This window comes from Beta vulgaris, chromosome 9 (genome assembly GCF_026745355.1).
Source record: "Beta vulgaris subsp. vulgaris cultivar EL10 chromosome 9, EL10.2, whole genome shotgun sequence".
In the NCBI taxonomy this organism is placed as follows: Eukaryota; Viridiplantae; Streptophyta; class Magnoliopsida; order Caryophyllales; family Amaranthaceae; genus Beta; species Beta vulgaris.
In genome coordinates this window covers 1,814,234-1,841,434 of record NC_079210.1, presented here as the reverse complement: position 1 = coordinate 1,841,434, position 27,201 = coordinate 1,814,234, and the positions used below count along the sequence as shown (strand labels likewise).

The 27,201-nt window shown below is 35.0% G+C and overlaps 3 protein-coding genes across 3 annotated transcripts; 2 read left to right on the top strand and 1 right to left on the bottom strand.

Annotated features, from left to right (window-relative positions):
• The first annotated feature begins 6,896 nt into the window (after positions 1 to 6,896).
• LOC104902610 (delta(24)-sterol reductase) lies at positions 6,897 to 12,294 on the top strand. Its single transcript, XM_010690440.3, has 3 exons — positions 6,897 to 7,042; positions 9,967 to 11,239; positions 11,582 to 12,294. The coding sequence occupies exons 2-3, from the start codon at positions 9,992 to 9,994 to the stop codon at positions 12,029 to 12,031; spliced, it is 1,698 nt and encodes a 565-aa protein (XP_010688742.1). The 5' UTR covers positions 6,897 to 7,042; positions 9,967 to 9,991; the 3' UTR covers positions 12,032 to 12,294.
• A 1,265-nt stretch (positions 12,295 to 13,559) lies between these two features.
• Positions 13,560 to 16,775, top strand: LOC104902609 (hypothetical protein). The gene is made up of 3 exons (XM_010690439.4): positions 13,560 to 13,743; positions 15,360 to 16,083; positions 16,229 to 16,775. The coding sequence occupies exons 2-3, from the start codon at positions 15,524 to 15,526 to the stop codon at positions 16,644 to 16,646; spliced, it is 978 nt and encodes a 325-aa protein (XP_010688741.2). The 5' UTR covers positions 13,560 to 13,743; positions 15,360 to 15,523; the 3' UTR covers positions 16,647 to 16,775.
• Positions 16,776 to 18,115: 1,340 nt separating this feature from the next.
• Positions 18,116 to 23,972, bottom strand: LOC104902608 (protein IWS1 homolog 1). Its single transcript, XM_010690438.4, has 11 exons — positions 23,813 to 23,972; positions 23,165 to 23,687; positions 22,038 to 22,154; positions 21,597 to 21,817; positions 21,367 to 21,496; positions 21,217 to 21,279; positions 21,049 to 21,126; positions 19,633 to 19,721; positions 19,460 to 19,516; positions 19,187 to 19,340; positions 18,116 to 18,667 (listed from the first exon to the last, which is right to left on the bottom strand). The coding sequence occupies exons 1-11, from the start codon at positions 23,827 to 23,829 to the stop codon at positions 18,569 to 18,571; spliced, it is 1,548 nt and encodes a 515-aa protein (XP_010688740.2). The 5' UTR covers positions 23,830 to 23,972; the 3' UTR covers positions 18,116 to 18,568.
• Positions 23,973 to 27,201: the final 3,229 nt, after the last annotated feature.

Sequence of the window (27,201 nt, the reverse complement as noted above, 5' to 3'; positions counted from 1 at the left end):
GGAAATCCTCATTCCCAAAGTGCCTCTAGTGGGGTTTAATCCCACAACCTCAAGATTGTGAGATACAAGCCAAACCACTAGATCAAATACTACTTGATAGGCCCAAGTGACACATGGTCAAGGATTATAAATAGTCAAACAAATATTGCCAAAACTTGTCAAGTATATATTTTAGTGTAGAGATACAATTATACATTCATGTTACTTATTAGTTTGTTTAAAAATTAGAAGAGACACTTGCCCCACACACCAATTTTTGCTAGACTTTGCTAGACTCTTACTTTGCAAGGCAAGTCAGATTAGAGGCTAAAAATATTTCTCAGCCTATTATTGGAATGAGAATTTAGATCACGGATAAAGTCGTGAAATTTCAAGTGATGATACTTCGTTGAGCTACCACCTCTCCTTTTTATCTTACTCCCTCCGTTTCATTTTAATCTACACACTTACACTTTTCACACATGCTAATGCAAAACTTTGGGGATATATATCTTTAGTTTTGTATTTGTAAAAATTATAAAAAAAGTATATATTAATAAAATACATACTAAGACGAATCTAATAAGATCCCACATGACTATGTTTTTATTCACGTATAAATCACAAACGAGGATCAAAGTGCAATTTGTGAATAATATAAAATGTCAAAGTGTGTAGATTAAAATGAAACAGAGGGAGTACTTGTTAGTCGTTAATGGTTAGTTGTTACCTGTCAGGCTGTCAATGATGGAAAAGTTAAAAGTTAGTCACTAATATTAAAATGTGGTACCTCGTCAACATGTACAAATATTAGTATTGAATTATTTGTTTTATAATGGCCTAATCTAATGGGTCCAAGATCAAGATCAGACAGCGCACGAGGATGGAGCAGCAACTTGTGCAAAGAATCAAGAAAGAGAGAGAATAACCTGATTTAAATAGAATTCGAACAACTAATGATCTCATTACCTCCAACTATCATGATATATATATTAGTATACCATTCGTGTGATATTAGTCTGTTTTAAAATAATTCGAACACTTTTCTATTAAAATTAGTTTTAGATTCACGTTATGTCTTATTGATTATAATTTTCATTTATTAATATTTTACTATCAAAGTATAACGGCAAACATTATTTGATTTAATGTTAAAACTTTAATATATAACATTTTTCTTGAAACTAGTTTTAGATTTAGGTATTTAAATATGCTCTATAGTTCACATTTAAAATCGAACAATCATGCACAAGCCAATTTTTGCAAAGTTAACATATAGACTATCCTTATTATAAAAATCCCCTAAAAAAATGCTCATATAAAAATAAGAAAAAATTTCAAAAAACTAGCTTTTATAACCAACTTTTTTTAAAAAAATTCTTTCAAAAATTACCTTATATAACATATTCTTTTCAATATACTACCATGTTACGTTTATATTTAATACTAATCAATAAATGACAATCGCTCTAGGTGTTGCTGTCGATGGAGTAGCGAGAAAAGAAGAGAGAAACGATAGGGAAGGAAAGAATAGCAATTTACGGTGACTCAATTATTAGTGATTAATTCTCATTTACAGTTAATGGTAGTATATTGAAACAAATTTGTTATATAAGGTAGTTTTTCGAAATAAAATTTTTAAAAGGTAGTTTTTTGAAAAAAAAAAATTGATTATAAAAGCTAATTTTATGAAATTTTTTCCTAAAAATAATAAAAGAATTCCAAACCTTTTTTTGTTTATTTAAAAAACTATAATACTTCTTTTATTTTTTAGTGATCTGGATTCTGCTAAAATAATAATATGAGTTAGTGTATGACCCTTTTAATGAAGATAAAAGCTTATCATATACATAAACTAATCTATTGTGGGCCGTGGCTTGTGTCCCATAATAATTGTTAGCCAGGCATATTTTACTTGATTAAGCAAAACTAGTGAAACATCTTCAATTTAAGTACAATTATTTATGAACTACTTACTCAGATTCTAAATTATTGCTTTGTATGCATCATATATGCTGGAAGCAGATCATGATTATATAACAACTTCACTTTTTAGGGTTTTATGAGCAATAGTTGCAAAATTATTAACTAAGTTAAGTCATATGTAATGGTTCCAATCTTTTTGAAGTAATGATAATTTGCATAAGTGCAAACTCAAATCATCATGTATCAAGTATCAACATGTAAAATACATGGACCTATTTAATATCATTGTCAATTTTCGAATTTTGGATTTAAGGTTTAAAAATCATATGATATTATTTTTATAATGAATTGAAAAGTATTCATATAATAATAATTATATTTGTTTCGATAAATGGCAACAAGAAACTAGAAATTATATTTTGGTTTTTCGAGATTCTATTTTGAAATTTCAAAAGGAAAGTGAATTTTTTTGATGATAAAAACAAGTAACATACATACCTTTGATTATATTTATGCCAATTTCCAACCCATTCCATTATTATATCAATATTCATATAAAATGTCGAACATCTTGATTTTTTTTTTTGTTATTTAATAAAGATGATATAAACAAGTTTTATTACTAGATCGGAATCTCTCGCATGTCAACTTGATCCAAGCACCCCAAGTGCCTTAGGTAGAGAGTGATACCACAACATTGATGACACAAGAGACAATCAGCAATGATATTCATTATAAGTATAAATTATACCCTTTTCAGCAAAGCCTCCTATCCATAATGCTTTCTAGAGCATCTAGAACTAGGTGTCTCCTCTCAGATACTCTATACATTTTATAATTGCCTATATAAACAAATAATGAATACAAAAAACAATAAAGAACACACAGATTTAACGTGGTTCACCAACGAAGTGTTGGCTACGCCCACGTACAAAGAGAGAATACTTTTATTGATTTTAAGGAAAATCAGAATTACAGATGTGATTAATGTTATAATCGACATAATAAGGAATTACGTTAAGGCTATTTATATAACCCGACTCGGAATCACCATCCTGCGTCCAAACTGTCTGTGACGCGCAAGCTATTTTGACGAACTTTCTACCCGGGACAATCCACCTGGGCAGGTGACCTTGCCCGGTCGGGAGAGACTTGCTTGGTTGACCGGGCAAGCACCCGATTCATCCGTTTTTGCCGCATTTTAACGAGATTCAAGGCATCGATCTTACAAATCTCCACCTTGACTTGAATCCTCTTACAACAAACTAGAAAACCAGATAACAGATGCATTGAACGCAACGCCCAGATCCTCCCTGCAACTAGATTTGCCTCAAAAGACAACCAGAACCAGACTTGTCTTTGAAAGATACCAGATTAGCCCCTAAGGGCCCTAGACTTGCCCCTAAAGGGCAATTAACAACTTCAAATAGTTTGAAAGTCCAAGCAACCTTGGAACTTACCCTATGGAACCAAATTCGAACAGATGGCTTGCTTATACTCGTTCCTAGCACGAGCAACACCTTCTTTGGACGGCTCATATATATCCATCCCTTCGACATAGGAGTATAGTGCAAAACCACCGTGTCTTCACAACTGTCCCTTTGGAGAGAGTTTCCAAAGATTACATGCCGACCAAGAGCCAAATTTGGCTGACCCGACTTTAACGACGAAGAACACGAAATTTCAGATTCAGATTGTGAGTGTTGACTGACTTCTCCCTGACGTGAACCACCACTCCAATATAGAGTGTATCTGTGCTCCACATGTTTCTCAACACTACCACAAACAGCCAATGTGGCAACCCCAAAATCAGATAACGTAGACCCCTGCAATATATACAATGTCTCCCGTTTAACACCTCTCAGAATTATCTTTGAACCCCTGTAGACGTACAACACTCCACCTTCACCTTTTAAACTGAACCCTTTGTCGTCTAACAAACTAAGTGAAATCAAATTCTTCGTAACCTGTGGAACATGCCTAACATTGTTCAAAATACATACTTTGCCATCACATGTCCTAATTCTGATGGACCCTATACCAACTGTCTTGCAAACTTCACCATTCGCCATGCATAGTAACACTTCCATCAGCCTGTTTGTAGTTCATAAACCACTCCCTGTGCGAACACATATGACAAATTGCCCCCGAATCAAGAACACACACATCCGAAGATGCATATGTTCATCAGCAATTAGGGCAAGATCATCATCAGAATTCAAATCTTCTGATGCAACAGCAGTGGAACCAGACTCAGATTTATTTTCTTGATTGTTCTTTTTAGGATATTTCCTTTTCGAATGTCCCTTTTTCTTACAGTAAGTACATATATCACTAGGTTTATGACCTCTAAAAGACGGAATCCTAGATTTTCTCCCTGAATTCCCCTGTCCATTACCTTCACTAGCTACTAATCTAGCAGCATGATCGACTGTACCTATACCAAACGCCTTATGGCACAACTCTCTAGTATGGAGAGCAGACCTGACCTCCTCTAGAGACACTATCTCTTTACCAATAATACAAGACAACACAAGATCATCATATGACAATGGTGAATGCACAAGCAGAATTAAAGCAACATCCTCATCCTCCACCTTAACATCAATGTTACGCAATTCCAACAAAATCGTATTTAATTGATCTAAGTGATCCTCAAGAGGTGTACTTTCATTCATGCGAAAACTGAACAAACGTTGCTTCAGAAGCAACTTCTTTGTTAGAGATTTTGTCATATACAAACTCTCCAACTTCAAATAACACAGACCAAATGCGGTTTCCTCCTCCGCGACTTCAGTGATTATGTCATCACCCAGACACAATATAATCGTTGAATGTGCCTTCTCCTCTAGAACAGTCATCTCAGTGGTAATTGAATCCATAGACTTTTTTTGGCCAACAGTATCTACAACCCTTGTTTCTTTAGTAAAGCCCGCATCTTGATTTGCCACAGACTGAAACTGTTTCTCCTAGTGAATTTATCAATTTTCATACTCATCCCAGACATCACTCAGATTGAAAAACCAAACCTCTTGATACCAGTTTGTTATAAGTTTATAACGGGTGTGAGAAAGAACAAATAATGAATACAAAAAACAATAAAGAACGGATAGATTTAACATGGTTCACCAACGGAGTGCTGGCTACGTCCACAGACAGAGAGATAATACTTTTATTTGTTCTTTTGTCACAACCGTTATAACAATATATTTTACTCATTTGGCAAAAATATGTGATAAATGCGTAAAATTTTGTGCATTGCAGCACCTAGAATTGCAACTTTTCAGTGGTATATCAATATATTCATGTTGCTTAAGCTCTATTCAATATACTTTATTATTTTTTTTACGATGTTGCCTCCAAAATCATTAAGTTCATTTACCTTTCACTTTCATAAGTTGGCCACATCTAAAACATGTACCATCACAGATGTATATATGTTTATTTGACTTATTATCCATATACATATACGTACCATGCTTTATATACTAGCGTGTCTATTTTTAGTCTGTGCACCATCTAGGCTTCGCATATAATCTCTGGAAAAAAAAACATGGTGATCTCTCATATTCTGATACTAGAATTTTTTGCATGCGATGTGTGCTTGAATTTTTTTTCGAAACAGAAACTCGATTTTCTTCGGCATAAGAGTCAAAATTTGAACATTAGACATACAAAGTATAATTGTTTTTAGTTTGTAAAATTTGATTGGTTTAGTTTTTGTTTTCACTTAAGCCCTCACCATTCTTTTTTTTTTTGTTTTTACTTTTCAAAGTAAATTCTATGAACAAAATAGAAATTTATTGAATTTATTTATGATTTCTAATATTATAATTTTTTAGTTGATTTTTGAATTAAGTACAGTACTTCATAAATTGTAAAGAAAGTGGACACTTTGATTGCAAGTCAATTTTTTCATAGGTTGTAGTTTGTAAGTGAATTTTTAAGTTTTTATAAAGTTTCCTCATTTTAGTGAAAAGCATAACGTAAATTATACAATTTTATGATTTTAGTTGACTTGTGAGTGATTGTTATAATTATATTTTTGGTATTTTTGTTTGAAGCCCCCTTTAATTTGTAAGTGAATTTGTAATTTAGAATGGAAAGGGGGGCAAAATAGACATTTCAAAAGAGGACACTATTGCTCCTCCTTCCCTTATACTCCCTCCGTCTCAATTTATTTGCTACATTTTGCCATTTAGGTGTGTCCCAATTTATTTGCTACATTTGCAAATATTTCCATATATAGTACTCCCTCTGTTTTTTTTTATTGTTCTCACTTAGAATCTTGACACTATTCATACTTAGAGAGAATCTTCTCAATTTTTTTCAATTTATAAGAAAAATATAGTCATGTGTGATCTTGTTTGATTCGTCTCAATTAGTACATTATTAATATTCAATCGTTATAATTTTTACTAATATATGATGAAAGATATTTAAGTTCAAAAATGTGCATTGGAAGATGTGTAAATGGAAAGTGAGAAAGATAAAAAAAACAGAGGGAGTACATAGATACCACACTTTATTTACAAATTTGCAATCACTCTGTCCTTGTTTTTGTAAATATTTCCATATATAGTACATAGGTCCCACAATTTACCTATTTGCTTTTTTATTAATTCTTGTTATGGCAATGATCTCCACTCCCTCCTTGGTCTTTGTGATAAAGTAAATACTTTCTCCGTTTCTTTTTACTCGCTACACTTCTCATTTCACGGACTCCTAGGCAATTTTTGGAGAAGAGAGAGGTAGAGAGTAAAAAGAAAAGGGACCCATGTGGGAGGAGAGAGATAGAGAGAGTTTATTGCCCAAAAAAGAAGTGTAGCAAGTAATGTGAAACTTCCCATAATAAAAAGTGTAGCGAGTAAAAAGAAACGGAGAAGTATAACAAATAAATTGGAACGGAGGGAGTATAATAGAGATTCTCATATGAATCTTTCAAAAAAGGTAATAACAATTAACAACAATATAATAAGTGGGTATATGATAATAATAATAATGGTATAGTTTGATACCCACCACTAAAAGTTAGAAAAAATGGGGGTTTATATCTCAACTCACTCAGTCTCCCCTACTACCTCTCCATTCATCATCTTTCCATTTTCTCTCTCCATTTTTGCTCTCCTCTCTTCTGGTATTTTCTCTCTCTTATCATCCATTTTAATCAACCTTTAATTTTTCTCTACTTCTTTATTTTCACTAATTTACTTCTTCAAAACTACTGATCTACTGCTTTTTCTCTTTATTTTTTGGTTTAGTTGATGATTTTTTTGGTTTAGTTGATGAATTTATATGCATTTTTATGTACATTATAGTTTTGATTTATGTATGGTTAATTGTGTTTTAATTGCTGAATATCAATGTGATCTGCTCTCTTTTTATCTGCGTCGTTAATTTTTGATGATTTTTGGTATTTTTTGCGAGTTTTTTAGGGTTAAATTTGAAAATCTGGAGTTTTTATTGACGTTATTAGGCTTTAGATGAAGTTATTAAGTATTATGATGGCTGCATTTGGTGTTAAAGGTTTTGGATCTGTGATTATTTTTGCATGCAAAACCTTTTGCTTTGTTTGGTAGAATTTAATTCTTTAACTACATCTTTTTACTACTTTTAATCGTATTATTATGATTCATCTGCTTTTTTTTCCATTTTTTTATTGCATTTTTGGTTACCTTTTTGTGTATTAATTACTTCAATCTTCTTGTCCTTTTTTTTCTAAAAAAAAAAAAGAAGTGATGTGAGTGTGTTGAAAAAAAGTTATTCAAGTTTTGTCACGTTTTTTCTTTTGACGTATAAAGGCATTTTTGAATCTTAAAGATAGCTTAAGATCTGAAATGTGTCTTAATTTCTTGTACTCCTTAAATGTACAATTCTTGCATAAATGGTTAGCTTCATATGATATGTGTTATGGATTTGATTGGTTGAATGGATTTTAGCTCTTTGTATTTATGGGAGATGAATGTGGGACCATACCATAAGGTGTGTGTGTGGGGGGGGGGGGGTTGAGAGACATGTCAAAAGGGTAAGATCTCAAACAAAAAAATTGTGTTCCATCCGTTTTTGTAAGATCTTCCTATTTACTATTGAAATGGTCAAAGTTCAAAAACGTTGACCATATGTGGTAAATTATATGTGTGAAATATATTATCATGTGAGGTTTTGTTGGATTCGTGTCAATATGTATTTTTATAAGATGATATGTGTTATGGATTTGATTGGTTGAATGGATTCTAGCTCTTTGTAGTTATGGACTTATGGGAGATGAATGTGGGACCATACCATAAGGTTGGAGGGGGGGGGGGATAGAGACATGCCAAAAGGGTAAGATCTGAACCAAAAAAGTCGTATTCCATCCGTTCGTTAAAGATCTTCCTATTTACTATTCAAATGGTCAAAGTTCAAAAACGTTGACCATATGTGGTAAATTATATGTGTGAAATGTATTATCGTGTGAGGTTTTGTTGGATTCGTGTCAATATGTATTTTTTTAATATCAATGTTTCATAATATCTAAAATTATATAATAAAAGATATTATTGGTCAAAGACTGCATTGGAGGTCGCGTAAAATGTTAATTGGAAGACCTCTAAAGAGAGGAGGGAGTACATTGTATAAGAAAAGTATAACTACAACTAAAAATATCATTGTCTTAATAAAACTAGTAGAGAGGGTCATATTAAGTCATATGTTGGTTTTCATACATTACTGTTTTTTGTTGTTGAACATACCACTTAATATTGCTATGGACAAAGTTTTTCATAACCACTGAACTGTTTATTTCTTGTAGAGTTTCATCATAACCTTTACATTGTAGATATCAGTGTCTCTATTTGCCCTTTTTTGTTCTGTTTTTATGAATCTTCTCATTTTTGAAGCTTGACCACATTCAATGTGTGGCTGTGTTTTTGGGATCTTTGGTTGAAGTATGATAAGTTTAGATCAGTCTAAAAATCCTTCTCACTGAGTATTTTTGCTTTCTTTGATCACTTGATGTTTTTGCCATTGTAGTTACTTATTTTCACGATCTTTGCTGGTCGAATAAGTATCTTCTTTTGCCTCATTGCTGCATAGATATTAGTATATGATATAAATGTAGATCTTTGGAAAGTCTGGTTAGCTCTGGAGTTTTTGTTATCTGGCGCTCTCCGTTTTTGTACTTGTAAGATACAGTCAGCAGATCTGAATCTATTCTAGAGCGAGTTAAACTGGTTTATTGTTTCTTTTTATAGTGCAAAAATGGAGAAATAAGTTTATCTTTCCCTTTTCCTTTTTGCTTTGTTGCGGGTAAATTGTTTATTTTGTAAATCATCTTTTTGCATTGTACTGCTGCCTTCTGTGTGACTTGGGCATTTTGTATTCTTGTTCCAGTTCGACATTCCTGCCATTTGCTGTTACTTGCATTTTCTTGAGCAGGGTTGATTTGAACTGACTTTTATATTTTAGAGAGGGATTTCATAGCTAACAATTGGAGGTTGTGTGGTTTGCTATACACATCAGGGCCCTTTAAGATGACATTTTTCTTTACGGTCCTCTGTTTATCTTCATGTCTTAAGATGACATTTTTCTTTATGTGCACATTTCTTCCAAGTAGAGGCGCCTTTGGTTATGGAAATAGGAGTAAGCATTAGAAATCATGTTAAAAAGAAATTTCGTTGTTCCTCGTGCAATTTGTTTACACATTTTAATGTTTATAATTTTCTGTTATTAAGGTGCATTATTCTTTTAGCCTCTAGGTAAAAGATGACCTTTTTTATATAGTATAGGATGAGACGATTGGTGAACAGCAAGAATAATGTACTAATTTTGGAATTGTACATGCTGCCAGATAAGAAAATATGATGTTTCTAAAAAAATATGTATGCAACAATACTAGTGATTCCTGTCCTGTAATTTCTTCTTGCATTAACTTTGTGGTCTTTTTATGGAGCATCTCCAGTGGTTATTTAGGCCTTCGTGATCCGTGTTCAATAATTAAATTTATCTGTATGAATTGAGATTTAAACTACATAAACTCTGGGAGAGTTAATGTCTAACCAACATTTCTTCTACTATATGCAGTTGAGAGGAGTATATCTTATTGAAGATGTCAGATTTGGATGTTCCCTTGCGTCCTAAGAGGAAGAAGACCTTGGTGGACTTTTTTGTCCAGTTCCGATGGATTATTGTTATATTTGTAGTCCTTCCAATCTCTGCTACCATCTATTTCTTCCTATATCTTGGTGATGTTAGATCTGAGTGGAAGTCCTACAAGAGTCGCCAAAAAGAACATGATGAAAATGTGAAGAAAGTTGTTAAACGTCTCAAATCGAGGAATCCAGCCAAAGATGGCCTGGTTTGCACAGCTAGGAAGCCATGGATTGCTGTGGGAATGAGAAATGTGGATTACAAGAGGGTTCGCCACTACGAGATCGATCTCTCAGCCTTTAGGAATATTATTGATATTGACAAAGAGAACATGATAGCCAAGGTTGAGCCTCTGGTCAATATGGGACAGATTACAAGAGCAACGGTGCCTTTGAATCTCGCTCTAGCAGTAGTTGCTGAGTTGGATGATCTCACTGTAGGTGGTCTTATTAATGGCTATGGTATTGAAGGAAGCTCCCATATCTATGGCCTATTTGCTGACACAGTTGTCGCTTATGAGTTAGTTCTGGCTGATGGACGGGTTGTCAGAGCCACCAGGGATAATGAGTATTCTGACCTTTTCTATACTGTTCCATGGTCTCAGGGTACTCTAGGATTTCTTGTTTCAGCTGAAATTAAGCTTATCCCAATAAAGGAATACATGAGGTTGACATACACTCCTGTGAAAGGCAATTTGCAAGACATTGCCCAGGGTTATATTGATTCTTTTGCACCCAAAGATGGTGATCAAGACAATCCTGAGAAGGTCCCCGAATTTGTGGAGGGCATGGTTTACAATGCATCTGAAGGTGTGATGATGACCGGAAGATATGCTTCCAAAGAAGAGGCCAAGAAGAAGGGTAATGTGATCAATAGCTGTGGATGGTGGTTCAAGCCGTGGTTCTATCAGCATGCTCAGACAGCCCTCGACAGAGGAGAGTTTGTGGAATACATTCCTACCAGGGAGTATTATCACAGGCATACAAGATCTCTGTACTGGGAAGGAAAACTTATCATTCCATTTGGTGATCAGTTGTGGTTCAGATTTCTTCTTGGTTGGTTGATGCCACCAAAGGTTTCCCTTCTTAAAGCAACTCAAGGTGAAGCCATTAGAAACTATTACCATGAGAATCATGTGATTCAGGACATGCTTGTTCCTCTTTACAAGGTTGGGGATGCTCTTGAATGGGTTCATCGTGAAATGGAGGTAAACTCACTTTGCCCTTCACCTTGACTATTTTTGTTCCTTTATAATCAATGCAGAGTCACTTTCACGCTTGCCAACTCCGAATTTTGAACATTAATACCTTTTATAATCAACGATATGTAAAAATTAGAAAAAGTTGATATCTTGAATGTATTCAATTTAACACGATCCCAAATAAAAATTGTTATTTCTTTGTGTGTAAATCACAGAGTGTTATGTAAATAGTGCAAAAGTAGAGTGTGTAGAAAAAAAAAAGAACGGAAGGAGTACAATCTATTCTTTTTGCAGAACTCGTTTGTAATAGTTCGAACTCCTCATGCTGCTGTTTTATTTTTCTTGTAGGTCTACCCACTTTGGCTCTGCCCACACAGGCTGTTCAAGCTGCCCCTCAAAACCATGATATATCCTGAACCGGGCTTTGAGCAGCACAAGAGACAGGGTGACACGAGTTATGCTCAGATGTACACTGATGTTGGAGTGTACTATGCACCGGGACCTATTCTACGTGGTGAGGTATTTGATGGTGCTGAAGCAGTTCGTAAGATGGAGAAGTGGTTGATTGAAAACCATGGATTCCAGCCACAATATGCTGTCTCTGAGCTAAATGAAAAAGACTTTTGGAGGATGTTTGATGCCTCACTGTATGAGAAGACAAGGAGGAAATATGGTGCAGTTGGAACTTTCATGAGTGTATACTACAAGTCCAAGAAGGGACGTAAGAGCGAGAAGGAGGTAGCAGAGGCTGAGCAAGAGCGAGCTGAGGTCGAAACACCTGATGCTGAGACTGATTAGTGATTAGTTTTTATTGTTTGGAATTGGTATGAGTTGAATTCATTCCCAGACTCTTTTGTAGCTGGATTTCTTGCTTTATCTTCCTAGATGGACGGACGGACGCGAACATTTGTTCCATTTCGTCCCCCTTTGTTTGATTGTTGTAGCTTGCACTTTTTGGCTATATTGGCTCAACTGTGCTCCTAACTGGTTAGACTTGTGTTTTGAACCATCGGTTTTCCCTTTTCTTTTTACTAATGGTAAAATTTCTAGTTGGAGTTCAATCTTCATGGTTTCTTGGTTACATAGAAATGACTCCTCTAAGGTGAAAAGTTACAATCAAAATGAGGCAACTTTTTGTCAGAAATAGGTCACTTTAAAATGACCCATATTACGTAAATAGTTACACTTTGTTCCAAAGTGATCCATTTTGGCTTAAAAAGTGACTTATTTTACCTAAACGTAACGTGGTTTTACATTAAGCTAATGGTGGATGTATGGATGAAAGATACTTATCTACCAATCAACTACAATCTTATCCATATTCATACATTATGTTACCATAGAAAAACCAATTAACATTCACTTTTTTGTACAACATTTGACATTTGTAGTTTTAATACAACATTAGTACTTTCTTGTACAAGTAGGGCTATAAATGAGCCGAGCCGAGTTGAGTTCGAGAAAAGTTTGATAAGCATTTATTGTTCGAGCTAGCGCGAGCCCAAACGAGCTTTTAAATATTCTTATTCTAGCTTGACCTGTTACATTTGGCTTGTCTAAGCTTCACTCGTGAGCCTGCTCATTGTATTTTCAGTTCAGTCTCGAACTTGAACGAGCTAAAATTGAGATTCATTTAGTAATCAAGTATGAGTTATCATATAAATGGATATGTATGTAAGGATCTTATCCTTTTATTTAATCAAACTAATGTTTTTGTCATTATTATACTGAAAAAGTCAATTTCTAACTTTGTACTTGTAAGTTTATAAGTTGACAAAATAGGTTGGGCTTTTAAAAGTTTTTTTAATTTCTTGTAAAATATGAGCGTAGGTGCTTAAGAAAAAAAACATAAAAAATTCATAATTTTCGAGTTTGAACAAGTTATATTTGGTCATGTAAAAGTTTAGAAACGAATTTCAACAACTTTCTCACAAATATTACCAAGCAAAACCTAAGTTGTTCGAGCTTGGCTTGTTTAATCAACGAGTTTTAGATTTTTATTCAAAGTTGTTTATTAACTTGGAAAAAACTGATTTAATCATTCCCAACTATGAGCACCCTGATAAAAATAGTCTCAACTATCGTTTTTTATTCATCGATCCTTGTACGAGCTTTAACTAAACTTGTTTGTGAGTCGTTCACGGCACTCCTAGATACAACATTTGTCACTTATCATACAACATTTTTTTGACAGGATTTATCATACAGCATATCATCAAATAATATCAAATTTACTTTCTATCAAAACAAAATTACTTAATTTACGTACAAAAATGTGATAATTATAACTATATATAATTCCCACTAGGTTGAAATTAGAAATTTCTCCACCCATTTTAGCCTTTTTAAGCCAGTTGTGCACTTTATCTTTCTCCTTGGTCTGATTTTTCTTCTTACAACATACTAGATTGAGAAATAATATTTGGAACATTTTTCTCAATTTCTCATTTCTCCATAAAACTCAATTTCTCAGTTCTCACCCACCAAATTTCGTTTTGAATATCCCCAGTGTAAGTTCTTCCCTCATTACTTTTATTTCTCAATCCTTATTTTCTGCTAAAAGATTGTCAATTTTATCTGAACTTCAATTTATTTTTCTTGGGTATATTTGTTGGGATTTGGGTGAAATTTGTTATTGTGTGTATGTATATTACTAGATAGAATAAAAATGTCATCTTGGGATAATTATTCATCTTGAAATTCTTACCTGAAAATAGGTGTTAGTATAATATTATGATGTATAGTTTATACCTTTGTTATTGCTGACTCCGGCGAGAATTGCCGGAAAATTTTAAGGTGGTGTCGGTGCTCACATAGTGAGCAGAGCCGGCCACCTAGTATAACATAATTCCCTAATGTCCCCGCGAATTGCGAACTGAAAAAAGCGAATTATGGTCGGTTTTGGGCTATTTTTGGCACATTTTGAGCAAACTGTGAATTGGAAAAGCGAATTTTATAGCGAATAATATAGCGAATTATGTTACACTATGGCGCCGCCTCTGGGTGCATCAAGTTTGCAAACTTGATATTTCTGTTAAGGATGATGGGTGGGTGGGCGTTGGTGGTTGCTAGGGACTAATGGTGATGTTCTTTGGGCTGAACTTGCTGAAGGCAAGGCTGTGTGCTTTGTGTTAAGATTGGACAGATGCTAAATGGGCTTGGTGATGTAATCCTTGAATCTGATTGCCAAACTATAATCTTCCGCCTACGCTGTTGGTTCTATTTTCCATTCTGATTTAGGCTCTATTGTAGAGGATGCAGTTGTGCTTAGTAGAAGTTATAATTTTGTCAATCGGTCACATGTGGGATGGCAATAATGTCACTCATCATCTCGCTAAGGTAGTGCTGTTTGGTGTAGAACAACTTATGGACTCTTTATCCATCCTCAATCTTTTGCACTATTCTCCTCCCTTAAAAAGGTTACCTTGGTAGTATGATTAATTTTTTTTAGCCCAAAACCCCCGACATTTTCTTATTGTAAATTTTGCTGAATTTTTTCATGTTTTTTTATTAGAGTTAGCTCAATCTCCAGTTTAATGACATCCTGATAAATTCTGAACGGTTGTGACTTTTTCCTGGTTAGCGCTATGATAGACAGTGCAACGACAACCTACTTAGTTGAGCTTTAACTGATTTGGCGGTTGTAACCTGATTCTTGGAGCTTTAACCAAATCTCCCTCTTTCACCTCTTTTTATTTAACTTGAGAATTACAGCCTTTTAGTGAGCATTGCTTGTTTGATGTTGGGTTTGTTTGTGTGGACCTTGATGGTTAGGCATACGTGGCAATGCGACCATCTCACAATTCCGGAAATATTGGGGGAATTTATGTAAATCAGAAAGGGAATAAAACTATCCCATTAGTTAATGAGTAATTGGCTGCGCCACGTAGATATACGACGGGTTGGCGGTTGTATAGGATACATTTGCCTTGATGGTAGGAAAGCTTGTTCATGGTATATCTTGAAGTGAAGCCTTCATCAATTGTCATTTAATTTTGTCATCCTTGAATAAGTTGAAGGTTTCATACCTATTTTCTCTTCCCTTGTTGAGCTTTTCTTGTTATCCTGTGGAATCATTTTTTTTGTTTCCAAGTCTTATTTAACCATCTTTCTTTTGCTTTTGTAGATTATGCTCGTCATCAATTTTGCCTGTCCTTGATTAATATTGCTCCTGTTATCATATTAGGAGTTGGGTTATCAGATTTACACCAATTTTTCATAATTTGAGCATCTGAAAATTCAGGCTGGTTTCTTACTATTCATCTGTGTTGTAAACGAAGAGTGTTTGCGATGTCTCTTGTGTACTCTTTATCGAGCGTAAGTCCAAAGTCTGTTGTTCAGGCAAAGCCACAAATGCCAAATAACCCTACTTTCCTCTGGCGCCCTGAGTCTGCCTATTTACAGTGCAGATGCAGAATGCCTGCTGGTATATCTACTAGTGCTTGCCTTGGAAAGCCTTACAATTTCTCCAATGTCTTCTTAGCAACAAAGGCTTTGAAAATTGATGATGGTGAGGTATTATCATTTGAGGAAGATGAAGACACAATTGATTTCGATTGGGCTGATGAGGAAGACGAGGGATCCCCATGGGAAGGGGCCATTGTTTATAGACGAAACCCCTCAATCTCACACTTGGAGTACTGTACTACTCTAGAAAGGCTCGGTTTAGGCAAGATTTCATCAGAATTGTCAAGATCCAAGGCATCAGCCATGGGGTTACGTGTGACTAAAGCTGTCAAGGATTTTACAAATGGAACACCTGTACTTATCTCTGTTGATGTTACCAGAAAGAAGCATAAATTAAGACTAGATGGAATCATCAGAACAGTTATCTCTCTTTCTTGCAACAGGTACTTGATTTATCTATGATTTTCATCATATATGGTTTCAACTGCATACCCCAAAGACCGCTGCCTCATGTTACTCCCATTAGTATAAGGCATTATCAATGCTGTACTAGCTGTAATCAAAGTTTATTCTGTGTTGATTTTGAAGGTGTGGTGAACCAGCAGTTGAGAGTGTATTTTCCAACTTCACTCTACTGTTAACTGAAGAACCTGTAGAGGAGCCAGACGTCATTAATATGGGACTCGTATTTGGTGAAGACAAATTGAAGAGTTCTGCAAGAACTGCTAACGAGGAGGAAGAAGAAGATGATGATGCATCAATTGATATAGAGGATAGGCTTCATTTCCCTCCCGAGATAAAAGAAATTGACATTTCGAAGCATCTCCGAGACATGCTACATCTAGAGATCACCATTAACGCAGTATGTGATTCCAAATGCAAAGGCTTATGTCTGAAATGTGGTACAAATTTGAACATTGGTGTGTGCAATTGTAGCAAACAGGAGATAAATGATCTGGGTTACGGCCCACTTGGGGATTTAAGAAAGCAAATGCAGCATAAATGATTAGATCATGAGGTACCTCGCTTATTATAGGAATGCAGCTAATATTATGAGATCGTGATCTCGCTGTACACCTGAAAGTCAGGGCTATATTGTTCCAAGAAATGAAAATTTTAGTTTTGATCTTGGAAATGAGTTTTGAGTTGTGCTAGAAAAGTAGATAACTAACTGTTAGTCAGCTAATAGTGAGTTTACAAGGGTTTTTCTCAAGTAATCTCAATTGCTGCGAGACCGAGCATTCTCCTCCCTTTCTAGCCAACGGACATTTAGCTAAGAAGAGTTTTTGACTAGATTTCTCTGTGATTACATGCTTAGTTACAGGCTGCAGGTACCCAGTTTTAGTTATAAGCTGAGAAAAAAATTGATGTACCCTTGCCACTTCAGTCAGAACTCACCTTGGAAGTTGCTGATGTTATGCTTGTTTTTAACCTACTTTGATTTTTGCAAAGGATTTTAAAATTTATTATTCGAGAAGGTAGAGTGTTTGGCCAAGTTTACAGATATTAGGATTTAGGAGTAGTAGCTTAGATTGCATCTTTCCAGTTGACTAGAGTTTTACTTTCTCTTTTTTTAGATGACTCATTTTGACTTTTGACACTATTCACATATGTAACTAATATATTTTGTGATTTGTGTTTGAAAAATACAGTCATGTGAGATCCTTTTAGATTCGTCTCAATGTATATTTTCATAATATCAACTTTTTGTAATTTTTGCTTATTGATAATTAGAGATATAAAAGTTTAAAATAGTTTATTGTCACGTGTGTCCAAGAAAAACGGGTCAACTAAAAAAAACAGAGGTACTATGCTACTAGGAATAAACAATACTATGTTGAGAAAGGTTCCAAAAGTCTATAGCAAGTTAGCAACTAATAGTATATGTGGATACTAATAGCCATAGGGATGTAAATTTGCTGGATTAGAATCTAAACCCTATACAAATTTTTCACAAGTCCCACATGTCGTTGATCCTAGGAAAACTATGAGACTAGACAACTTGCGAGTTACTTGAAATGTACTTCAAAACTTGACTCGACTGAACTCAACTTGGTCAAGCTCAACTTGTATCATTAACATACCTAGGTTCACATTTTGTTGATAGTATTTTTGGACACCAACTCTGGGAAAGAATTTCCCGTCAAACAAAAAAAAAGGTTCACAATAAACATTTCCATATATATACTTCCTCCGTTTCTTTTTACTTGCAACGGTTTGACTTTTACACTATTCACCAACTCTACTTAGTTTATGTTTGGTGATTTATAGTTAAGGAAAAACATATTCATGTGGAATCTTGTTAGATTCGTCTGAATGTATATTTTTCGAATATATACTTTTTATAATTTTTATTTATCGGTAATTAAACTTATTGATGGTTGAAATTATGCATTGGCAAGCGTGAAAGTCAAACTGTTGCAAGTAAAAAGAAACAGAGGAAGTAGAACAGAGGTGAATAGTATACAGTAAAAATAAAGAACAATTCCGAAGACTATGATTTACCACTCAAATTTTGTCGGAAGGCCAACAATAACTGGTATTCTAACGATGTTCAAATACATGAAGGGCAGATTCTCTCCATTTTTCACTTTGCACGAAGCAGGAGGTGCTATAACAATGGAAGCTATACTTGAAAGAAATTACAATTGAGGAGAAAACCTATGATGGTTTGGCTGAAAAAAGATCTGGCACATGGAACCAATAAGACAAAGCATAATTAAGAGAGCACTATGGCTTCAATCCCAGTGTTGATTTAGATTGAAAGTTATCCCCAGACGCAGCACATACATTAGAAGAGGGATAACATCTATAATCACCGATCGCCACTCGTGACTTGTGTGCAGCATCCTGACCTTATTGAGTTCCATCGGCACTGCCATTCTTTCATGGAAGTTCGAAACACCATGTTATTTAGCATACGCAGCATCATAAGTATTTCACCATGCCCCGACCCTCCACACTGACACTTGTAGCTTGAAGCTTCTTCTTTTTCATCTGCTTTAGTTGTTGCATCTTTTTGTTCATCTGCATAAAATGATTTATTTTGGTGAATACTAACATAAAAGCCACCCGAATGCTCTGCCCCTTCACCTGAACTTTTACAAACTTATCAACTTATCTGAGATTTTACTGATCTTTTCAGACTTCATCTGAACTTTTTGGGGAAAAAATAAAAGTGACAAAAATAAAAGGCTAACTAAACAACTGAAGATGGCAGTTTCCATAATGCCTACACGTGTATGCAGAAATATACACTCATGAGAGGAATAACATGACTTAGGCCTAAGTTGGCTTGAAAACTAAACCTAATAGTATCTTAAAAAATAGCCTTGTCTTGATCTGTACGTTTTCTGCCAGAACAATTTGATTTCCATATAATTTTTCAACCATTGTGATAATTCATAGGAGAAATCAATAAGTTGCGAGATAAATCACTTCAACAAGCAAGATACTCAGAAGAGGAACTAAATCAGGAGATCTACGCATAAGACTTCCTATCAGCGAAAGAAACTTTCACAAATCTCAACTATCCAAACCATTTACCTTCATACGACGTTCATCCTGTTGCTGTTGTTTAGCTCGTGCTCGTATCTCGTCAGGGTCAATCTTGGATTGAGGGCGAATCAGAAAATCCATGGGAGTTGCTTCTGGCCTGGACGCATGTTGCCTAGAAGCAGATGGGCCAGCCTTCCGTCCCCTTGAAAACAGATTTTAAGAGATAACAATAATGAGCATTAAGAACAAGGCATTGAGGCAGTAAAGGGTACGACACTGTAAAGGATAACAGAAAAGAAATTCAAAAGTTGAACAACTTACGATGAAAACTCAAGATCATCGTCTTTAGATTCCAGCCCTGAGGATTTATTTGCCGGTCTGCAAAAATTTACAGGAATAAATTGAAGACGTAAGCAAATAGGAATACTAGAAGCTTGAGGTGATGGAAAAAGATTGGAGAGGGGATTATTGATGGAAAAAAATTCTCCACATACTTTTTCACTGGTGGTCGCCTGTAAACTCTTTCCTCCTCAACATTTCTCATATCCTCAAACCTAGTGCTCTTATTGAAAATTGGACGGCTCTGCATGAGTTACATGAGTAATTAGGAAGAAATCTTAATCCATCATATAATCAGAAAAGCAGACTCCAATAAGTCAATATTTTACTAACTAGCACTTGTCTGTCTATGCAGAAGCACACTTCATAGATGTTACAAAGTAGTAAAAAGTTCCCCTCAGCGGCAAAGAATAAATACTGGATGGACTCTGGTAATGTTAAATGAAGTTCAACAGTAGGTGACTGTCTATTAGAGATTCTTTAAAGTAGCAAACATCGTAAAAAGGAGTTTGAAAGTGTCTGCCTATCCGTCAGAGAAGAAATGGCATTAACTCAAAAGAAATTAATAACTACTATCATACAGCCTATTGAAGCCTTCAAATCACCTCTCTGACCATACGACAGATGATGTTTTCCACCCATTTATGTATCAGGCTAATGGCTGATTCTTGAAATTGATTAGAGAGTTTGGCTCACAATACTAGGTTGGCCTCATGACTTAGGTAGTAACACAAATTAACAAGCACTATCACAGGTCAACGCCAATATAAACGAAAGACACTGCACAATTGGCAAGAACTAAGACTAAAGATATTGCAGTAAGTCTCCAAAAATAGTTGTGCTTGTTCTTATGCCTGAACTTGTGCTTGTGCAACTGTGTGACCATATGCTACCTCTCACTTTTCATAGAGCCTATTGAAGCCTTCAAACCACCTCTCCCACCATGTAACACAAGATGTGTTCCACCCACTTATGTACCAGGCCAATGGCTGATTCTTAAAAGCAATCAGAGAGCTCGACTCAGAATACTATGTTGGCATCATGATGTGGGTAGTAACACAAATTAACAAGCACTATCGAAATTCAACTCCAATATAAACGAATGACAATGCACAATTGACAAGGGAAACTAAGGGTGAAAGTATTGCAGAAAGCTCCCCAAAAATAGGTGTGTTTGTGCTGCTGCAAGTGTGTGACCATATGCCTCCTTTTCCCTTTCACTTACACAGAGCAGGGATAGGTAAGTTTTGAATTCCACAGTCTTCACTTTATATTTCTATGTTTCATATGACTCCCATCTGCATTAGCCATTAAAAACTGCCACGTTTTGATACATGAAGCCCTACTCAAATGACGCTTGATTGCACTAAAAAAACAAGGGAAGTACATAGATGTTCATCTTATCTTTGCAGTCTCAACAAAAAGACCTAAGGTTGTTTTCCTGTGAAGTCTCAATTTATTTCGGCAGACAGACTACGTGCTAACCCACATATGCAAGCATAGGTTTCTTTAAGGAGTAGAGAAAGGAGAAGGGAGTCATTCACTGCATGCAATTTAGAGTGCCAACCTACCCATTTATCAACCAAATCCTTGGCAAGTTTCCTATTTGATGTTGTCTCTTCATCTGACCTGGATAAAAACATAATGACCTGCACAGAATTGAAGCATAGGATCCTTTTAGCAAGGTTTCATTATCCAAAAAAATATCAGTATCACAACAGCAAGTTTGAGCTTTTAACCTTTCCAAGTCCACTCTTCTTCAATTGTTCTCTTCGATCATATTGGTCCAAATCAATAGGAAACTACATTGCGGAAATGTTAAGTGAGAACCTATACCAAAGTGAACCAGGAACCGCAGATAAACGCATAAAAGTTGAGCAATGTATTACATCAGTTAAGATCCTTAATATAGCTTCACGTATATTGATATTGGGTAGGCTTCCATCAGGAAGTGGCTCCAGCCAATTTTTTAACAACGTTAAGACCCCGTGATCCAGAAATTCATGTTGAAGTTGTTTCCTGCATCAGTGCAACAGCAACATGAAAGAAAGATCGGCATTATTTCACTTCTGTGGAAAACAAACACTGGTGCACAGGCAAGGAGGAGAAATGGTCATACTTGGAAAGAGCCTGTGTAAGAAGTGGCAACTTCCTGAGCTTATTGATGGCTGGTTTCCCCTGTGTATTTAATACAGCATCTTCTTCAGCTACAACTTCAAGCTCAGCCATAAGGGTCTCCACCAACTCTGCAATTTCTGCAGCACTTTTCTCATTCTTCTTCTTCTTCTTGCCCCCTTTGAAAAGATCCCTCATTTCATCATCTTCCTCACCCTCCTCTGCCTGCCCAAAAATTAGAAACATAGAATATAATTCCTTGTAGCTACATATAGTCTTAAAAGATAACATAACAAGGGAAGCAGTATCTGACAAAGAAAAATAGATATCAAAAAAATTGAAGTTTTTTGGTAAGAACCATTGCAGCACACAAAACCCCGGTCTTTAATATGTCATGTTTACAGCATACATAAAATCAAAGTATGCAACAATATCAAACTTGTACCTGGTCAAAACGGCTGGGAGAAGCTGCCTCGCGATCATTATACATGTCAGCAGGGTCCACCCCAGTGTCATCTATAAAATTGTCATCATCTAATGTCTTCATACCCTCTTGATCATCCTGTTAAATACACAACATGTATAAGTAAAGATGTTTAACTAAAACAATATTTAAAACATTTAACACAACAAGAGATAGCAAATTTAAGTGAAGAACTTTATATCAAAAGAGAAAATTACATCCATGCACAAGCCTAGTGCACCACAAATGCCACCAAGCAACCTAATATCATCTTCTAGGCAAAGCATTTTTATTAAAAAAAATTGGTTTGTCCAAAATGAAACCAATAAAACACCAAAAAATGAACTTTAAGCAGTAAAATATGGAGTACAGCTAATTAACAGGTATTTGACAAGTAAACTAAAAATCTATATTAAGAAAGAAATCTCACTAACAAGGAGAACAGTTTATTTGGGGACTAACAATAATAAACAAATATGACCACATCATTCAAGCATAATTTATAGGCAGGGTATCAATTTACTCTAATCCACAAACCCACAATCAGCTAAACCACCCAAGTATAGCCAAGAAAAAACTACTTATCAGTTATCACCCCTATAGAAGCAAGAGTAAACTTAAGCCCAGAATTTACCAGGTTCTCATGTTTCTATATCAATTCACAGCTTACAACAAATACCAGATGCACAGCCTAAATGTTGTTCGAACTCTTTATTTCACTTCAAGTACCAGTATCATAACCTTTACACTCGGACATGGGTAGAATACCTACACACTTCAATTTAGGCCAAAAAAAATGAAAAAGTTCCACAGAATAACCGAATCGTACACTTACATGTACCCCTGTCGGACATGGGTACCCAAGTCCGAGTAACATCTGTCTAACTACTCTTAGCATCATAACATACAAAAAATTCATGTTTCTCTAACAATGTTCCTATTATCCTATATGGGCTACAAAATCTTCAATAATTGGTAGATTGCAGCTCAAATTAAGCGCCACAAAATAAACAAAGTAATGAAGCAAAGACAATGCTTTTAAAAAAATCCCACCAACAAAAACAGTAAAACTTATGAAAATACATAAACAAAAGAGACAATAGGCAGACCTCAGAATCACCACCAGCAATAGTATCCCACATCTCCTTCATCTCGGGATCGCCCTCATCGTTGCCCTTCTTTCGCCTTAAGCTCAATTTCCCCTTCCCACCATCACTACCACCAGCAGAACTACTATACTTATCTTTCCTCAACTTCTTCTCTTTCCTCCTCTTCTCTCCTCCCTCCTTCATCATCCCTTTATCCTTCCTCTTCTTCGATATCGACGGAGACGGTTCCTCCTCCTCCTCCTCAGGGAATGAACCATACTCAGGTTCACCAACATCATCTTCATCAGCAAAATCATTAAATTCAGGTGGCATAGAAGAATGATCATCACTCTTCTTAATAAGCCGCTTTCGGGTTTTCGCTTTCGGCTCCTGGTTCCAATTCCCATTGCCTCCTCCTTCTTCATCATCATCATCCACGTCGTTGAAGTCTTGAACGTCGTCGTTTGGAGGCAACTGCACCTGATCGTCGTCTGATTGGATGTCGTCATAGTCCATCAATGGCTCTCCATCCTCGTCACGGTACCTGAGAAGAGAGAGAAAAATAAATTAAATTGGGGATTATTTTTTTTGAAACCCTAACTTGCGAAATACTTACGAAGGAAGATGCAGTAATTAGGGGAAAGAGAAGAGAGAGAAAGATAGACTTACGGATCATCGAGCGCCATTGATGAATTGCTTGCTTGATTGATTGAAGATTATGCTGAAATTATTGAGATTCGATTGAAGATGCAGAAAAAAAAAATCAGATGGAAGAAAATTGGAGTTTTTGGAGAAAAGAAAAAAAAATGTAATGTTCCCTTATTGCAGCAAAACCCTTTTTATTTCCTTTTTATGTCAGCAAAAACCCTTAATATTTTCAATTTTTTTATACTACTCCCTCCGTTTCCTAAAGATCTTCCCTCTTTCCGTTTAGGGGTGTTTCCAAAATATCTTCCCTCTTTTGCTTTATTCCTTATTTGGCAAAACAAATTTCTCTATCTACCCTCTCATGTCACTATCATGTGGTCCACCATTACATTATTAATTCAATTTACTCCCAATCTCTCCTACTTTAACCCCTTTTTATTTGTTTATTTATCTTAACCCCTTTTTATTTGTTTATTTATCTTAACCCCTTTCTCTCTCCTACTTTACTCACACCATGCCCCACACAACTTGATTTTCCTTGGTATCTGTAGGAATAGTAAGTGGGGAGATCTTTAGGAAACGGAGGGAGTATATCTTTAAATAAAAAAAGAACAAAATGAATAAAAGTGTATAGTAAGTCATAATCATATTTCATAAATCGTTTATATATTATAATAAATTAATTATATATATATATAAGAACAGTACTTGTAATTATATTTGAAATATATAATAAATAGGTATTATAAGAAGTCTTAATTTAAATAGTATGCATTTTAATATATCGAGTCTTTTTTTATTAGTAGTTAATAGAGAATATATTCATTTAAAATTTCATTAGTTTAAATATTTTTAGAGTAATAATAAATATGTTATAAAAGGATATTTTTATGAAGTATATTTTAATTGTTTTCGATGATATCAAAATTACAATTTTTCAAAGTCTACTATTAAAAAGTTGTGATGAAATTATACTACTTGTTGTCTCTATAATTTTATTGTAAGTCACATTTTAATTTCTCAAATCCTGAACTCTATATGTGTATTTCTATTTCTACAAAAGTTATCATTTAAGACCATATTTTATAAGTTATGACATGATAAGCTTAGTATTTTACCATTTAGACAAAAAAAAATTAATTAAGAGGATCTTAATAGAGTAAAGCAGATCTTAGGAAGCAATGTCAGGGAAGCTGATAAATGTTGGTTAGAGGAATTGTAAACTCTGGGTCTGTCCAGTAGCAGTATTGAATTAAGAGGATTTCTCTTAATGTAGGTTGTATGTGTTTGGGCTTAATTTGAAACTTTAATTACCAAAAAAAAAAAAAAAAAAAAAAAATTAATTGGGGATTTTGTGAAACCCTATGTTCTTTAAAGTTCTACTCGCTTTCCTTTTTCATCCATTTTTGAAAATTCTACTCGCTATGCTTTATTCCTTATTTGGCAAAAGTATAATGCATTAAAAATTCTACTCGCTATCCATTTTTATATAATGCATATCACTGGCATTTTCTCATGGATATAGTATAAAACTTTTCCTAAACTACAATTGTCAGTTTAAACTTTCGTTTGAGTTGCTCCTTGGATAGTCACCCATCCAGAAATAACAGACAAAAATAAAAAATGTTTATATGCATTGAAGTTGGCCTACCGTTCATTTCCACGTGCTTATAAACAACATCAAGGTCAAGATTAGTGTTCTTTTAGCACGAGAACAAGTATCCATCGAATGAAAATTTTGCATAGCTCAAACCAACCAAGTCACACGGGGTAAGACCCTTTGGGATTTGGGAAAAGGTAAGGCAATCCCCATACTCATGGCCCTTCTGGTGGGATTTTATCTCAAAAGGTAGTACATCCACTGACGTACAAATAATAATCACTAGACATAAATAATAATTGGTTAACATACCTCTTTATCGAGGTAGAAGCACACTTCAAGCGGTACAAGAGGAAATTTGTCGAGGCGTACTTGGTATGAATTGACTAAAACTTAAACATAAAAGGTTGTCTGGAAATCCCTTACTACAATATAACCCTTAGTTGAAAATGAGTAAACTTTGTATAACTCGTACATACTAGAGTAACATAATAGGAATTATTGAAGAACAACTCACCTTGCCCCTAAACCAAAAGGAAGTTAAACTTTCATACCGAGTAAGACATAATCCATATATCAAGGTCATATAAGGTTTCAGTTAAAAAAATAAGCAATCTAGCAGAAAAAACAAATTTCACTGCTTCAGATGAATAATCCCTCAAGTGGCTGAAGAGTCAGAAGAGTTAGGAAATTTCCAATAGGGGTTGCATAATTGGCTTTTGAGGAGTCAGAAGATGCAAAAAAGTGGAAATTAGCATCAGAGTCTACAACGGACTTAGAATTCATAGGAACATCTTATTGCATCTTAGGAACGATGGAAATGTTACAGGAATTTGGTTCGTCTGTGATCGTACCAAAATCGCAACTAAACTGATGTACAACTTTGTTCTTCTTAGCATCGAAGAGTATATCCTCAGCCTGTAACACCCCGATAATTCTCTCTTTCTAGAAAATACTTATAATATAAAACTTAGAGAATTACCCAGGCATTATCGCCCGTGTGATAACGTTTCGGCTTACTCAGAATTTTGCAGCGGAAAACTTACTAAAACAAAACCAACTTTATTAAACTTATGAAATAAGAGTCAAACAATGTTTGAACTGAAACACCAACTTAAAGCTAAAGTCTGAAAATATAAATTCCTAGAAACAACTTAAATACTACTAATGTCACAAAAGCCTCTCCATTCCAGATTCCCCAATGGTATGCATCTTCGAACCTGTAATGTCAATGCTTTCTTGACTCTGCTCCCCCGAAGGATCACCACAGGATCAATAGGCAAAGCCATGATCACAAACACAGACAAGCACGTAATCAGCAAAGCTGAGTACTACATATCAGACAAAATAATCCTAAACATGATACTACAACACAACTTGTAGAATAAAATAATAATAACATAACAACTGCAGATGACTCTTACTGAACTAGACTCTAACTTTTATTTCTTCTTTAAATGGAATAGTTATTGGGACGAGTTGACTTCTGAAATAGGAAATACGGTCATGACTCCGTAAACCAGAATGACCTACGATATCGAGGAACCTTTAGACTAAAGAGGAATGGTGATCAATCCAACCTCGAGAAACATATCACGCGGACTATGTACCCAACCCTTAGTGTCCAACTCTAGACGTGCACCAGTCTAAAGTCTATAACCTATTCTCGTTTCACTTTACGTTGCATTCATTTTATACTTGTGTTGACACCAACCAAGCACATAATACTCACAACTACTAATCACATAACATCACAAAACTCCTTTTTAATCTTAGAATTAATAAGTGTTCACAACTTAGCATCCAAGAC